At 38.2% G+C, this 13,913-nt stretch overlaps 1 protein-coding gene across 6 annotated transcripts in view; it reads left to right on the top strand.

The window, feature by feature from the left end:
- Positions 1-12,800, top strand: part of MLLT10 (MLLT10, histone lysine methyltransferase DOT1L cofactor) — a 208,028-nt gene extending 195,228 nt beyond the window's left edge. Inside the window, exons 18-24 of one of the 6 annotated variants that reach the window (XR_003514201.1) lie at positions 1,324-1,512; positions 1,932-2,020; positions 2,160-2,521; positions 3,520-3,616; positions 9,179-9,388; positions 10,050-10,176; positions 11,062-12,800. Coding sequence is in view for 4 of the 6 variants with exons in the window: in XM_027559991.1 (XP_027415792.1) it covers positions 1,324-1,512; positions 1,932-2,020; positions 2,160-2,521; positions 3,520-3,616; positions 7,693-8,193 (1,238 nt within the window). In the remaining 2 variants the exon portion in view is untranslated. Of the gene's footprint in view, positions 1-1,323; positions 1,513-1,931; positions 2,021-2,159; positions 2,522-3,519; positions 3,617-7,692; positions 8,726-9,178; positions 9,395-10,049; positions 10,177-11,061 lie in introns of those variants that run through there. The other 5 variants (XR_003514200.1, XM_027559995.1, XM_027559993.1 and 2 more) reach the window with 5 other exon arrangements.
- The last annotated feature ends 1,113 nt before the right edge of the window (positions 12,801-13,913 follow it).

Here is a 13,913-nt window from a genome sequence, read left to right as displayed (position 1 = left end):
GCTGTAGCTTCTTTTAGCTGAATTGTTTGAATAAAACTTGCTCACCACTGCAGAATTTATTTTTTTAAAATGTGTATAGTCAAGGCCAACTCTCTTGATTTTATAATTTGGATGAGAAAGAATAAGTACTAAGTTACATATACATTATACATATACTATATATTATATCATTTACTTGCTAAATTATGTAGTGTCTATTATATATACGTATTTAGTATCTTTACAATTTTAAGTGTCTATCTTACTTAAATATAGTGTTTTATTTTTTTTTTCTAATAATTTGAGGGGGTATAAGCTTTTACTTCTTTATTTTTTAAAACAAAACAAAATATTTTGCTTATCATTAGACAGGTGCTGTAAATGTGGTATTTTTATGAATGGCGCTCTTGACAAGAAATGCTAATTGTGAGGAAATTCATGCCAGGATAATCCTTTAAACATGATAGCTGGAGGACAGGTTTAGCTTAGTCTTATTGCATCTCATTTGGGTACACTAAGGGATCTGTGTGGGATCTTGAAGAGGAGGGATAAAAGTTAAATCCTTGGGAAATGACCGTATGTGTCTGTACCAGTAGAATTGTGTCTTTTGAAGGCCCTGAGGGCATGTTAAACAAATACAACTTTTTAATACATAGAACTTTAAAGTGTCCATCATCATGGCATCTCTGCTGTCCGTTGAGAGGTCCGAGCTGTGGCAGGGATGGAAAAAGTATTTGAGGTGGTGAAACAGGACAGCCTGTGTGCAGAGGACATGCCTTTCCTGGGAGCCAGGAGTAGGGCTTTGGTGCGCGTACACTGCTCCCTGCTGGGCGTGTGTGGATCCGCAGGCTGAGCCGCTGGGCTTCCTCATCCAGTGTCCTCCGGTGACTTGCTTAGTTTAACCAAACAACAAAAAATGCTTGTGCTCTTTATTTGTGTCGAAGGACATTGTTGTGTGTGATTCTTTGACCTTTAAAAAATGATTTTAATGAAAAATCATGGCGGGCACTTTGAATTTTTAATTAGGCTTTTATTTTGATGAAAATCAAATGTTCCTGTGATTTTTATTTGAGAATGGAAGTTACCTGAACTAGGTTTGGGTTTTTTGTTAGTGGCAACAAAGTTTCTACGCAGTACATCTTGGAACAATATCCCTTTATGCTTACATAGGTAGAAATATATTATTATATATTTGTATCTGCATAAATTTAGAAATAGAACCTAGTCACTTAGAAATGCTTTACAGAATTTCTACTTTTCTGTTTTATTTCTAAAGTTACTGACACAAGTCCATAAAGTACCTGGTCCTGTGTGTGAAATTGTCTTTATTCAAATCTCTGCTAGTTTTAGGGATGCTGAAGTCATTACATCAACTTCAAGTAGAAAATCGAAGATTAGAGGAACAGATTAAAAACTTGACTGCCAAAAAGGAACGCCTTCAATTATTGAATGCACAGCTCTCAGTGCCTTTTCCAACAATAACAGCAAACCCCAGCCCATCTCATCAAATGCATGCATTTCCAGCACAGAATGGTAAGTGTAAATTTATTGTGGATCTAAGGAAAGTAGGATGAACTTTTCATTACTTTTTTCACAATAAGTGAATAATAAGTGGTCACCAGTTATATGAAGATGTAGAAAAGGAATAACAGGTTATTTTAGAGGAGCATAAAGAATCCTGTTCAATGTTCAACTTGAATTTGCTCTAACATCTTTAGTACAGAATTTAATGATAAAATTTAAGTATATGATGATATCTATTGATTTAAAGCCATGGTATTCAATAGAGATACAGATTTTTTTCATTCAGATTGGTCTTAAGAATAGCAAGGCTTAAAATTTAAGTGTTTCTAATGTGGGCTTCAGACTAAGCTTTTAGACAAACCTTTAATCTTACATGTAATGTAATTCAACAGGTAAATAAGCTTCTTTTTGTCTTTTTTCTTTTCTAGCTCCTACTACTGATTCCTTGAACAGCAGTAAGAGCCCTCATCTAGGAAACAGCTTTTTACCTGATAATTCTCTTCCTGTATTAAATCAGGTAATTTCGGTATGGTTAATTTCATTTGTGTGTTTTACTTACAAACAACGGTATATTACGTTAAATGGTTTAAAATAATTTTAAACTGTTTTTTTTGCTGTGTTGTTTACAACTTGGTTCCTATTCTTCCTTATGTTAGGACTTAACCTCCAGCGGACAAAGCACCAGCAGCTCATCGGCTCTTTCTACTCCACCTCCTGCCGGGCAGAGTCCAGCTCAGCAGGGCTCAGGCGTTAGCGGAGTTCAGCAGGTCAATGGTGTGACAGTGGGGGCACTGGCTAGTGGAATGCCGACTGTAACATCCACCATTCCTGCCGTGCCTGGAGTGGGTGGAATAATTGGAGCTTTGCCAGGTAACCAACTGGCAATTAATGGCATTGTAGGAGCTTTAAATGGGGTTATTCAGACCCCTGTCACAATATCCCAGAACCCTACCCCCCTCACCCACACAACTGTACCACCTAATGCAACACATCCAATGCCAGCTACACTGACTAACAGGTAAGAAACTTACTTAAGTATCTTTGGCAGTTTTTAGAGCAACATGGTACCAAGCTATCCATGCTTTAGTTAGGGATGTTTTAATGTGTCCCTTGTAGATGTGCTCTAAGAAAGTAAAATCCACAAGCTAAATATATTATACCAGGAGCCATTTATTTTTGACACTTTAGTAATTCAGATTAAATACAAAGTTAAATCACTTTGAGAAGCAAAGCATAAGCATTAAATATATTCTGTACTGAAAATTTCAGTCTTGATCTGTAATGTCTGTTTTAAATGCTATTTTTCTTAACCTCATGTATCAAAAATTCTGGAGCAAAGTAATATTGTAATGAAGATCACATATGAATGTTGGTTTCTTAAAATTCAGCTATGTAATTTTGTTAGCTTTGTAATCAAAGATTTTGATATAAGATGAAGGTCAAATATTTATCTTGAATTTCCAGGGAGTGAGACTTGCTGTTTCATTGTGCTGGAATTTCATTTGAATGGCAAAGCCATGTTGTTATTGCACATACTTTTGAGGAATAAATCATTTTAAATGGATTTGTAGTGGATAGTAGTAAACTGTTTCTTCTGGCTGTCTTTTCGTTGGTGCTTAATTTTACTGACAGTTGGGACCATAAAAAAAGTTTAAGTAAAATCAGTTAGTATGTTTGGATTCTTTCTTTGTTTTACTATGTGGGTTAAATTATCCCTGAATGATTGAAAATAAAGTATTACATGTGCATATAAATTTTTATTCCATTGAACAATTTAGTACCTGCTTGGTTTACAATAAAAAGGGAACCAAAACATTTATTGACAATGTGAATTCTTGGTTACCTGTATATGTGCAGAGAGAGAGAAGAAATTTTTACATCGTTGTTTTTCAAAAAGTGTTATGGTTAAAAACTTGACTTGTTAACTTATTAAACATCAAATTGAGAAGTTCTTTCATTTTACATTTAAAAAAAAGAGGTTTACAGTAGAAAGTAAGAATTTTCATCATTTTTCAGTGCCTCAGGACTAGGATTACTTTCTGACCAGCAAAGACAAATATTTCTTCATCAACAGCAATTCCAGCAGTTGTTAAATTCGCAACAGCTCACACCAGTAAGTTCTTCCTTTTGATAATATTTGATCTTTATTAGGAGCAAGTGATCAAAGTTATAATAAGTATTCAGTGTGTAGGTATAGATTACCCACTTTGTGAAGTGACATGGTCTAGTCTATGATACCTGCAGTGATGTTAATTGTATGGATTCATCGACAGGTATTAGAACATTATTGTGCTGCTCTGGTAGACTCTGGTGAACAAGACTTGTCTTTTCATGTAGCTTTATTCTGATAGGGGAGATGGACATTAGATACATATTTTTTGGTAGTGATGAGTACTGGAAAGAAAAATGAAGCAGGATAAGGGAATAGAGGACAGTCGGGGGAGAGCCATGGTAGATAGGATGGTCCAGCCACTGAGCAGATGACTTTTGAGGAAAGATCTGAATAAAAGGTGAAGGAGCATGACTTTCTGACACAGAGGTAGAAGAGAATGTGCATTCAGGGTCGAGGGACTAGGGCACCTGTGCTGCATGACTGGGCTAGTGTGGAGGAGAGCAGGCAGGTGTGGGCTGCAAGGTCATGGGCTGCTTTGTTTGGCTGTCCATGGTATGGGGTTTAGATTTATCCTAAGTGTGATGGAAAGCCATTGGTGATTTAAAAAAACAAAAAACCTTTTTTTTGTGGAAATAAACATTCAGGTGTACCAGTGGTAGAAAGTATGGTATACCAATTGCCTAGCTTTTATAATTATCCCCATTTAAAAGTCTTTTTTCATATATCCTCATTTTTCCTTTCAGGATTTTAAAGAATTAAGTGTAGGGTTTTGAACACAATAGTGACATGACAATAATTTACATTTTAAAACATTAGTTTAGCTGCTGAATGGAGAATAGTGTGTGTGTGTTGGGGGGAGCAGGGCTCTGGGGGTGGTCCAGGTGCTGCTGATTTATGAGAGCAAGATAAACATGGTGAAACTGTCTAGAATTGTGTATTTTGAAGATAGAGTCAATAAGACTGGTTTGTTGGACATTAACTTGGATGGTGACTCTTACTGAGATTTGGAAGATTAGGAGGAACACCATGTTTTGGCAAGAGAACAGAAGTTCTGTTATGGACCTGCTGATGTGAGATGTCTGTTTAGATGTTCAGGTGACACAGATTAAGCAGTTAGATGAGTCTGGAGTCCAAGGAAAGTATGAGGTTGGAAATAGGAGCTTGGAGTCATTGCTGCATATGTGATGTTGAGATTCACATGACTTGCTGAGGGCAGTAGGGAAGGAAGACTGATGTCTGAGGACTGGGCTCTGGGCATCCTGAAAGAGGAGAGTAATCCAGTCAAGGGTCTTGAGGAGAGAATGAGGGGAGAGTTAGAACAGAGTGATGGCCTAGAGTCCATGCAAAGAAACTTTTCAAGATAGGGAGGACTCAGCTGAGTAAAATACTCTGGTGAGACAAGTAAGAACTGCCCGTTGAAACTAGGTGTCTAGAACTCTTTGAGAATGTGATTTTGGTGAGAAGTGAAAAGCTTCATTGAGTGATTCAAAAGAAAACAGGAAACACAAATGGGGTACAGGCCACTTGAGATATTTTACTGTGAAGAGCAGAGAAGTGAAAGAGCAGTTAGCATTAGGAAGATGTCTAAGGGCATCTTTCTATTCATTTTGAAAATGACAACATGTGTATGTTTTTTTTAATTAATTAATCTTTGGCAGCACTGGGTCTTCGTTGGCCTGTGTGGACTCTAGTTGCCTCGAACAAGGGATCCTCTAGTTGTGGTATGGAAGCTTCTCAGTGCGGTGGCCTCTCTTGTTGTAGAGCACAGGCTCTAGGTGCAGAGGCTTCAGTACTTGTGGTGCATGGGCTTAGTTGCCCCGTGGCATGTGATATCTTCCTGGACCAGAGCTGGAACTCATGTCTCCTACTCTGGCAGGCCAATTCTTATCACTGGACGGCCAGTGAAGCCCTCAATGTATGTTGATGGGTAATATTCTGGTGCAGAGAGAGGAGGGGTAAGGCCAGGGCAGCAGAGCACTTCAGGAGGGAGCAGCTTCACCTGGTAAGAGGGAGGTGCAGCAGCTGTAAGTGGGTTTTATGATAGGAAGTTGATGAAGCCCACTTCTGATGTTTTTAGTTTTCAAATGGGGATTATAAGTAAAGTCATCAGCTGATGGAGATAGGGAAATTGTGGTCAGAGGAGAGAAAAGGTGTGGAGCAGATATCTTGGAGGAGGGGTGAGAGAACTAAGGTGCCTTATGTACCGGCTGTGTCTTGCACACCTCACTGAGCTAGACTAGGAGCACACTCCTTTAATTAACTCAAGATTTCAGCCTTTGTAATTTCTTTCTAAAATACACCCACCAACTTTCTTCCGTTAGTCAAAAATATATTGAAAATGTCTATTTTACAATTCTGGATCATTGTCACTGTTCTTAAAGTGGTATGAGGATAGATTACATATAAATTCTTAAATGCTTACACTAAAATGTGGTCTTGTTTCCTTATCTCTTGCCACATCTTATTGTGAAGTACTGAAATTTCAATTTATTTGGGGTTCTTCCTGTTAATTAAGATTTTACTCTAATAGTCACATGTAAGTGTCTTGTTTCTGGAATGTGGTTGATTAAGAAATTTTTAGCACAAATCGTTGCCCAGAGTCCATGAAGACTGAGTGGATTAGACTTGATATTTTCTTTTGCCAGCCAAGGCTGTGGGATGAGGTTTGTTCATTGATAAGCATTGAACTTCTTGTAGGCAGAAGTGGTCCTCTGTGGCACCTCCCTTCTCCCACTTTAAGAACAAACTCTTGCTGGACCCTCCTCCATGTACTGCCCACGCTCAGCCCGGTCCATTCCCACCTGGCATCTCCCCTGGTAATGGCGTCTGTCCCCGAAAACTCTCTCTTCCCCTTGCTTCCAGGATCTTGGTTTTCTTCCTACCTAATTGGTTCTTCCTTTTTACGTTCCTTTCCTGGGTGCTCCTCTTTCTCTTAGTCCCTCTCACTTCAGAGGGTCCTAGAATTCGGGATCTCCTCCAGCCAAGTGGCTCTAAAGACTGTCTGTGCCAACACCAACTTCTCCAGACCAGGCCTGTCTTTGGAATTGGAAGCTCTCATATCCACTGCTTCCTTGGTGCTGCCTCTTGGCTCTCTTAACAGATGGTGCAGGCATACCGTGGCCACACTGAACTGCTGGCCTGCCACACGGTGCCCCCACCGCAGCTGATGCACCTCCATCCTTCCAGCTGCTTCAGCCAAAAATCCCTGCCGTTTTTACTTCACCCCTCTCTTTTGACACCTCACGTTGAATCCATCAAGAAATGCCCGGTCAGGTTGTGACACTCCTCTGCTTCTTCTGCCTTCCGACAGTACTCTGAGAAGAGCCAGTGTTCTCGGCCACACTGCAGGCCCTCGTCCTTCTCCAGCCTCTGTCTTGCTCACTCCACTCCCAGCTCCAGTCTCCTCACTTGTCCTGGGTCATGCTGGCTACACCCACAGGGCCCCTCAGCACTGGCTAGCATTCTCTGTGCCTAGAAACATTTACCCTCCTCCTTCTCCAGCCTCTGTCTTGCTCACTCCACTCCCAACTCCAGTCTCCTCACTTGTCCTGGGTCATGCTGGCTACACCCACAGGGCCCCTCAGCACTGGCTAGCATTCTCTGTGCCTAGAACCATTTGCCCTCCTCCTCACCCTACCCAGTCCACATAGAGAATTCCCTCATCTCCTTGCATCTGTTACCAAGTGAGGGCCCCCTGAAACCGCCCCCCCCCCCCCAATAGTCTCTCTCACACTACTGTTTAGCTTGACCCTTGGCAGGAATCACATCCTAACACTTCTTCTCCCCAGAACAGTGCCTGACAAATCACAGTAAGCATTCAGGAATGCTGGAAGGCATGGTATGATAACCACATCAGGAGAACACTCTTTCTGTCAGCATGAATGAGAACTTTAAAAGTTAAGAAGTCGGTGCAACAGTAATTGCGGTTTTGTTGAACTTTACTGTTTGATATTGGAATACATTCTTAAGTGTGGTTATGTTATATATACATCATTTTAATGAGTATTTCTCGCTTTATGGTTTTTTTTTTTTTGCTAATGACTTATTACTTGCTATTTATTTTATATTTATTTTAGACTATGGAAATGATGTTAGACAAAAAGCAAATTCAAGCAGTTTTCTTATTCGAGTTCAGAATGGGTCGTAAAGCAGTGGAAACAACTCGCAATGTCAACAACACATTTGGCCCAGGAACTGCTAACAAATGTACAGTGCAGTGGTGGTTCAAAAAGTTTTTCAAAGGAGATGAGAGCCTTGAAGATGAGGAACATAGCAGTCAGCCATCAGAAGTTGACAACAACCAATTGAGAGCCAACATCGAGGCTGATCCTCTTAAAACTAAACGAGAATTTGCTGAAGAACTCGGTGTCAACCATTCTATGGTTGTTCAGCATTTGAAGCAAATTGGAAAGGTGAAAAAACTCCATAAGTGGGTGCCTCATGAGCTGACTGAAAATCTAAAAAATCGTCGTTTTGAAGTGTCATCTTCTCTTATTCTACGCAGCAACAACAAACCATTTCTTGATCTGATTTTGATGTGCAATGAAAAGTGGATTGTATACGACAATCAGCAATGACCAGCTCAGAGGTTAGACAAAGAAGAAGCTCCAAAGCACTTCCCAAAGCCAAACTTGCACCAAAAAAAGGTCATGGTCACTGTTTGGTGGTCTGCTGCTGGTCTGATCCATTACAGCTTTCTGAATCCCAGTGAAATCATTACATCTGAGAAGTATGCTCAGCAAATCGATGAGATGCACCGAAAACTGTAACACCTGCAGCCGGCAGTGGTCAACAGAAGGGGCCCAGTTCTTCACAACAACGCCCGACTGCACATTCACACAACCAGTGCTTCAGAAGTTGAACAAATTGGGCTACGAAGTTTTGCCTCATCCACTGTATTCACCTGACCTTCTTTAAGCATCTTGACGACTTCTTGCAAGGAAAATGCTTCCACGACCAGCAGGAGGCAGAGAATGCTTTCCAAGAGTTCATCGAATCCCAAAGCGTGGATTTTTATGCTACAGGAATAAGCACGTTTATTTCTCGTTGACAAAAACGTGTTAATTGTAATGGTTCCTATTTTGATTAATAAAGATGTATTTGAGCCTAGTTATAATTATTTAAAATACGTGATCTGAAACTGCAATTACGTTTGCACCCACCTTTTAAAATAACTTTTAAAGTTCTCAGAATAAGAGCATAATAACTCTTTAAGTTCCCAGAATTACAGGAGGGATTTCTAAAACCAAACACAGATCACCGTGGCTTCTCTAAGTTGCCATTTTCCTTGATTCTCATGTACAACCTCATTTGAATAGGGGTTCTTTTGCTTGTTCCACTTTGAAAATAAAACCATTCGCTGATACTGACATTTACAGTAGATGGTTATTTTCTAGTGCAGTGTGTTTTTCCAGATGAGACTCTTGTTGTGTTTCTTAGTAGTATGACTTTGACATCACTTCAGTACCTAGTATCAGAGTAAAGAAGAAAAGAGACAAGGCAGGCTGTCCTGCTGGCTTGTCTGGGCTGGGAACTCACCCCTCCCACGTGTTCTTGCTTAAGGAGCAGCACCAGGCACTTCTATACCAGCTGGTGCAACAGCACCACCAGCAGCAGCAGCAGCACCACCAGCCTGATCTCCAGCAGCTGCAGATCCCGGGACCCACGCAGATACCCATCAACAACCTGCTTGCAGGCACGCAGGCGCCTCCACTTCACCCAGCCACCACCAACCCGTTCCTCACCATCCATGGTGATAATGCAAGTCAGAAGGTAACAGTAAGTATCTGTGTTTTGTTACAGCTAGTGAAATCACAGAGCCAATTTTAGTGATTAGAGATGACTGTCCGGCCCTCCCCTTCTTCCCTTCCTCCCTCTTTCCTTCTCTCTCTTTTAAAATATATTATCCCCCAGATAATTTCTTCTTAAAACCAGTTGTTTCAGCAGCTGGATATTGTAAACACAAAGGACCTAAGCCAATTTATATATCCCCTAAGTATATCAGTTTGAATTTGCACATAAGGTTGGAAGGCTGTTTTATAATTCAGCAGTTTTTCAAAATGAAAATGTTTTGGTATAGTAAGTGATATGGGACAGTCCAATCAAAAGATAAGTAGTTGGTATTTTGAGAATCTTTGTTTAAGTGATTTGTTTAACTATAGAAATAGTCTAGATAATTTAGGATTATTTTTATTGTTTTGCTCAGATGTGCTAAAACTGAATTATACTTACAGTAAAATTAATATATAAACTTTAGGGCAATCTAGTTATTCTACTGAATAGAAAGTAAATCATAATCACAATTGTAATGAAATTTAAATTTTTAATCTTATGTAAATGATAGCAGAACAATGGGTGCAGGAACAGTATCCTTATGTGTACAGTGCACACATTTTAAGGCTGTTTCTTTCTATTAATTCTCCCCTTCAATCAGGTCTACTTTACTGGAGTATAAATGTTTCCCCTAAATTCCAGTTGAGGGCAGAACCCTGTTAGAGGAAGGATATTGGGATATAGAATGGAGACTGGACACCAGGAAAAGGAAGAAGGGAAAGAATGAGGTGGGAGACTTGGCAAAAACGGTGTTCAAAGTCACAATGTTTGCTCTTTCCCATTACTTTGAAACCTTGCTCTTTACTGTGCTTTTAGTTTTCAGAAGCTTTAGTTTGTATTTAGTAACAAGAATTAGTTCAAAATAAAGTATACTGGTTTTCATTACCTCTTCAATGCTTTTTGTTTACCCTACTGTTCCTCTGACTTCTTGATTGTGAATACTGTCATTATCATTATCACAAACCTAGTTTTGCAGACATGGAAATTTCATTGATTCTGTACTGATTTAGATTTTTTTTTTTAACCATTTTTTGCTCTAAAGTTTTTTCTTGTGTTAAAATCAAAAAGGTTATACAATATGAAATGTATTTTACAAGGCTGGGAAGTAATATGAGTATCCTGCTGTGTGACAGGTGTCTTTATTAGAGACAGTAGTATATATGGTTCCAGTCTTTAAACTATTAAAAAACCTGTTTTTTAAAATAGGGAGATTCAAAGAGGTTAAAGTTCAAAGGACAGATAGCATGTATGTGGGATCAGAACCCATGACTTCCTTATTTGTTCATTTTCCACACGACTGTGTTACTACTACCGTGGAAAAGTCCGTTTTGGAGGGATGATTTCTACTTTTCATTCCTTATTAGTCCTGCCTCAGAGGAGTACTTCTGTCTTTGTGTACTGCTGAATTTAATATAAAGCAACTAAATGTTTACCAGTATTTTCATGTCCTTACATTATGCTGAAAAGTAGCCATGCTGACTTGTAGAAAAAAGGAATAACCATATATACTACCTTTTATCTCAGTTACAATTTCAGTTAAGAGGAGATTGTTTCAAGTGTGGGCCAAAAATTTCTTTAGCTAATACACTTGATTTTGTTTGTTTTAACCTCAGAGACTTAGTGATAAAAGTGGGCCTGTTGCTCAAGAGAAAAGTTGACACTTGAGAAAAAAACATCTAGAAATGGCCTATCCTGCTGTCCTGGCACTTCATCTGGCTGCTGTTGCAGTCCTTTTACTACACCTATGAAGAAATGCAACAAGAAACCAGCTGCACGACAAAGGATTAATTGCCACAAGAGCATTCTTGTAAGGCTTTGGTTGATGTTGCTTTGTTGCACTGAAATGAAATTCCCATATCCCCTACCCCTCTCCCAGATTTTTTTGAACTTTGAAAGAAAATTTAATGGCTAACTTTGGTCAGTGAAATAATTTACATGGCAATGAGTTTATCAACCTAAGAGAAATTTAATATAGTTGGTACACAACTAATTTTGATTATAAATTGCAGAGATGACTAGGAAAACTAAAGACTTGTTCCATTTATAAACCATTTGATTTTATTGTACCAGTTGGAACATGAAATATGATCTTTTGTTTGGGTTACAGTACATTTGCTCTGTGAGTCAAACCTTAGAACAAATTTCAAGGAACTGTTTAATTTCTTCTTCTAGAGTTTTATTGGTTAAATATTACAAATAAATAGGTCATCCACTGGGACTTGGCAATCTTTGTTATAAAAATTTCCTTTCTAATGGGATTTGGCCAATTTTGGTAATCAAGTTAGGATGGTAAATGTCTGCTTCTGCTAAAGGTAATTTTCTTTTGCTAAATGCTTTTTCTTTAGTGTTAAGACCTACTCATATTTTGAAGAAACCTCGAGTTAAGTGAGCTCTAAGGCTGCTGGGGAAACCAGCTCAATTCAAAATGAAAGAGGGGCCACTCTGGAAACTGCTGGTAGGGTTTGGCCTGAATCAAGTGCCTGTTAGTACCTGCCTTGTGCTGAAGTGGCTCTGGTCAGCTGAGTAGCAACAGCAGCCTTCCCCATGGTTCTGCCTTTATTGAGAACTTTCTATGCCACTGTAGATAGCTCAGGCGAAGCTATTACCTGGGTATTTATCCACTAATGAGTCACAAGAAAAATGTGTGGATTTGGTAAGAATTTTCTTTTTTTCTTTAGACAACTTCTCGTTGTTAACAATGATTTCAAACAGACAAAACAAGACCAAAAAAAAAAAAAAAAACACCACCACAGCAGTTCCTGAAACAAGTGAAATCTATGTTACACCCCTTCCACGTTGGGTAGCCCCATTCCTGGGGTAACAGTGTAGCAGAGTATATAAATTAAACAATTGGGGATGTAATCACTGAACTGTTCTTGAATGTGTGAATTATTAGTGGAAAAAAGACCCAGATATAATTAGACCTCCACTGTGTACTTAGCTGGAAGAACATGTTAATTCTGCAATATGTCTCTTGGTTAAACATTGCACAGTTCTTACCTCATTTCTGTAAATAAGGTTTTGTGAATCTGTTTTGTATTGTGAAAAATTCATAAGATAACATTGATATTTTGATTTGTAATATTTCTAATTGGTAGATTTAATTGAAAAGTAAAATTAATTTATTTTTATATGTTCAGGGGAATTTTAAAGAAAGTCAAATCTTTTGTAGATAATTAAAAAAAAATCGGTGTGGTTTATTTTACTTATTTAACCCGCTGGTTGTTATTCTGTAACAATTTGTATAAATGGTAAATTTTGAATGTGTTGTTATTTTACTTAGATGTAAAATTCCACATGTATTAAAGAAAATGTACAAAGTTTTTGTTAATAAAATTTAATGTTTATAACTGCCATTTTCCCCAGTTTTATTAAGATATAATTGACATCAGCATGGTATAAGTTTACAGCATAAAAATTTGACTTACATATATTGTGAAATAATTACCATAGTAAGTGTAGTTAAACATCCATCTCATATAGATACCAAAAAAAGAGAACAGCAAAAAGTTTTTTTCCTTGTGATGAAAACTCTTAGAATTCACTCTCTTTAACTACTTCTCTATATATCATGTTAACTATAGTCATCATGTTGTACATTACAGCCCTAATATTTATTTATCTTGTAACTGGAAATTTGAACTTTTTGACCACTTTTGTCCAATTCCCTCTCCCTCACCCCACCTCTTTTCTGTGAGTTAGATTTTGTTCTTTAAATAAGATTCCACATATGAGATTGTACAGTATTTTGTCTTTGTTTGACTAAATTCACTTAGCAAAATGTCTTCAAGGTCCATCCATGTTGTCACGATAGCAGGGTTTACTTCCTTTTTATGGCTGAATAATACTCCATCACACATGCACACGCACATGTACATAACACAGCAACTTCATCCATTAATGGGCATTTAGATTATTTCCATGTCTTGGCTAATATGAATAATGCTGCTATGAACATATAAGGGTATAGATATCTCTTCAACATAAGTGTTTTTGTTTCCCTTGGATGTGTTCCCAGAAGTGAGATTGCTGGATCAGATGGTAGCTTGATAATAGCCATCTAACAGGCATGAGGTGATAACTCATTGTGGTTTTGATTTGCATATTCCTAATGATTTAGTGATGTTGAAGAACTTTTCAAATGACTTCTTATATATCTGTTGGCCATTTGTAGGTCTTCTTTGGAAAAATGTCTGTTCTTTGCCCATTTTAAAATTGGATTTTTTTTTTCCCTATGGAGTTGTATGAGTTCTTTGTATATTTTGGCTACATTAATCCCTTATCAGATACATGATTTACAGATACTTTTCCCCATTCTGTAGGTTGTCTTTTCAGTTTGTTGTTATATCTTCTTGATGGATTGACCCCTTTTTCATTATATAATGACCTTCTTTGTCTCTCTTTAGTTTAAAATCTGTTCTGATATATAAGAATAGCAACCTCTTCCTGCTTTTTGGTTACTTCT

This window comes from Bos indicus x Bos taurus, chromosome 13 (genome assembly GCF_003369695.1).
Source record: "Bos indicus x Bos taurus breed Angus x Brahman F1 hybrid chromosome 13, Bos_hybrid_MaternalHap_v2.0, whole genome shotgun sequence".
In the NCBI taxonomy this organism is placed as follows: Eukaryota; Metazoa; Chordata; class Mammalia; order Artiodactyla; family Bovidae; genus Bos; species Bos indicus x Bos taurus.
The sequence above is the reverse complement of the archived record's forward strand: the minus strand, read 5'-3'. Positions and strand labels throughout refer to the sequence as shown.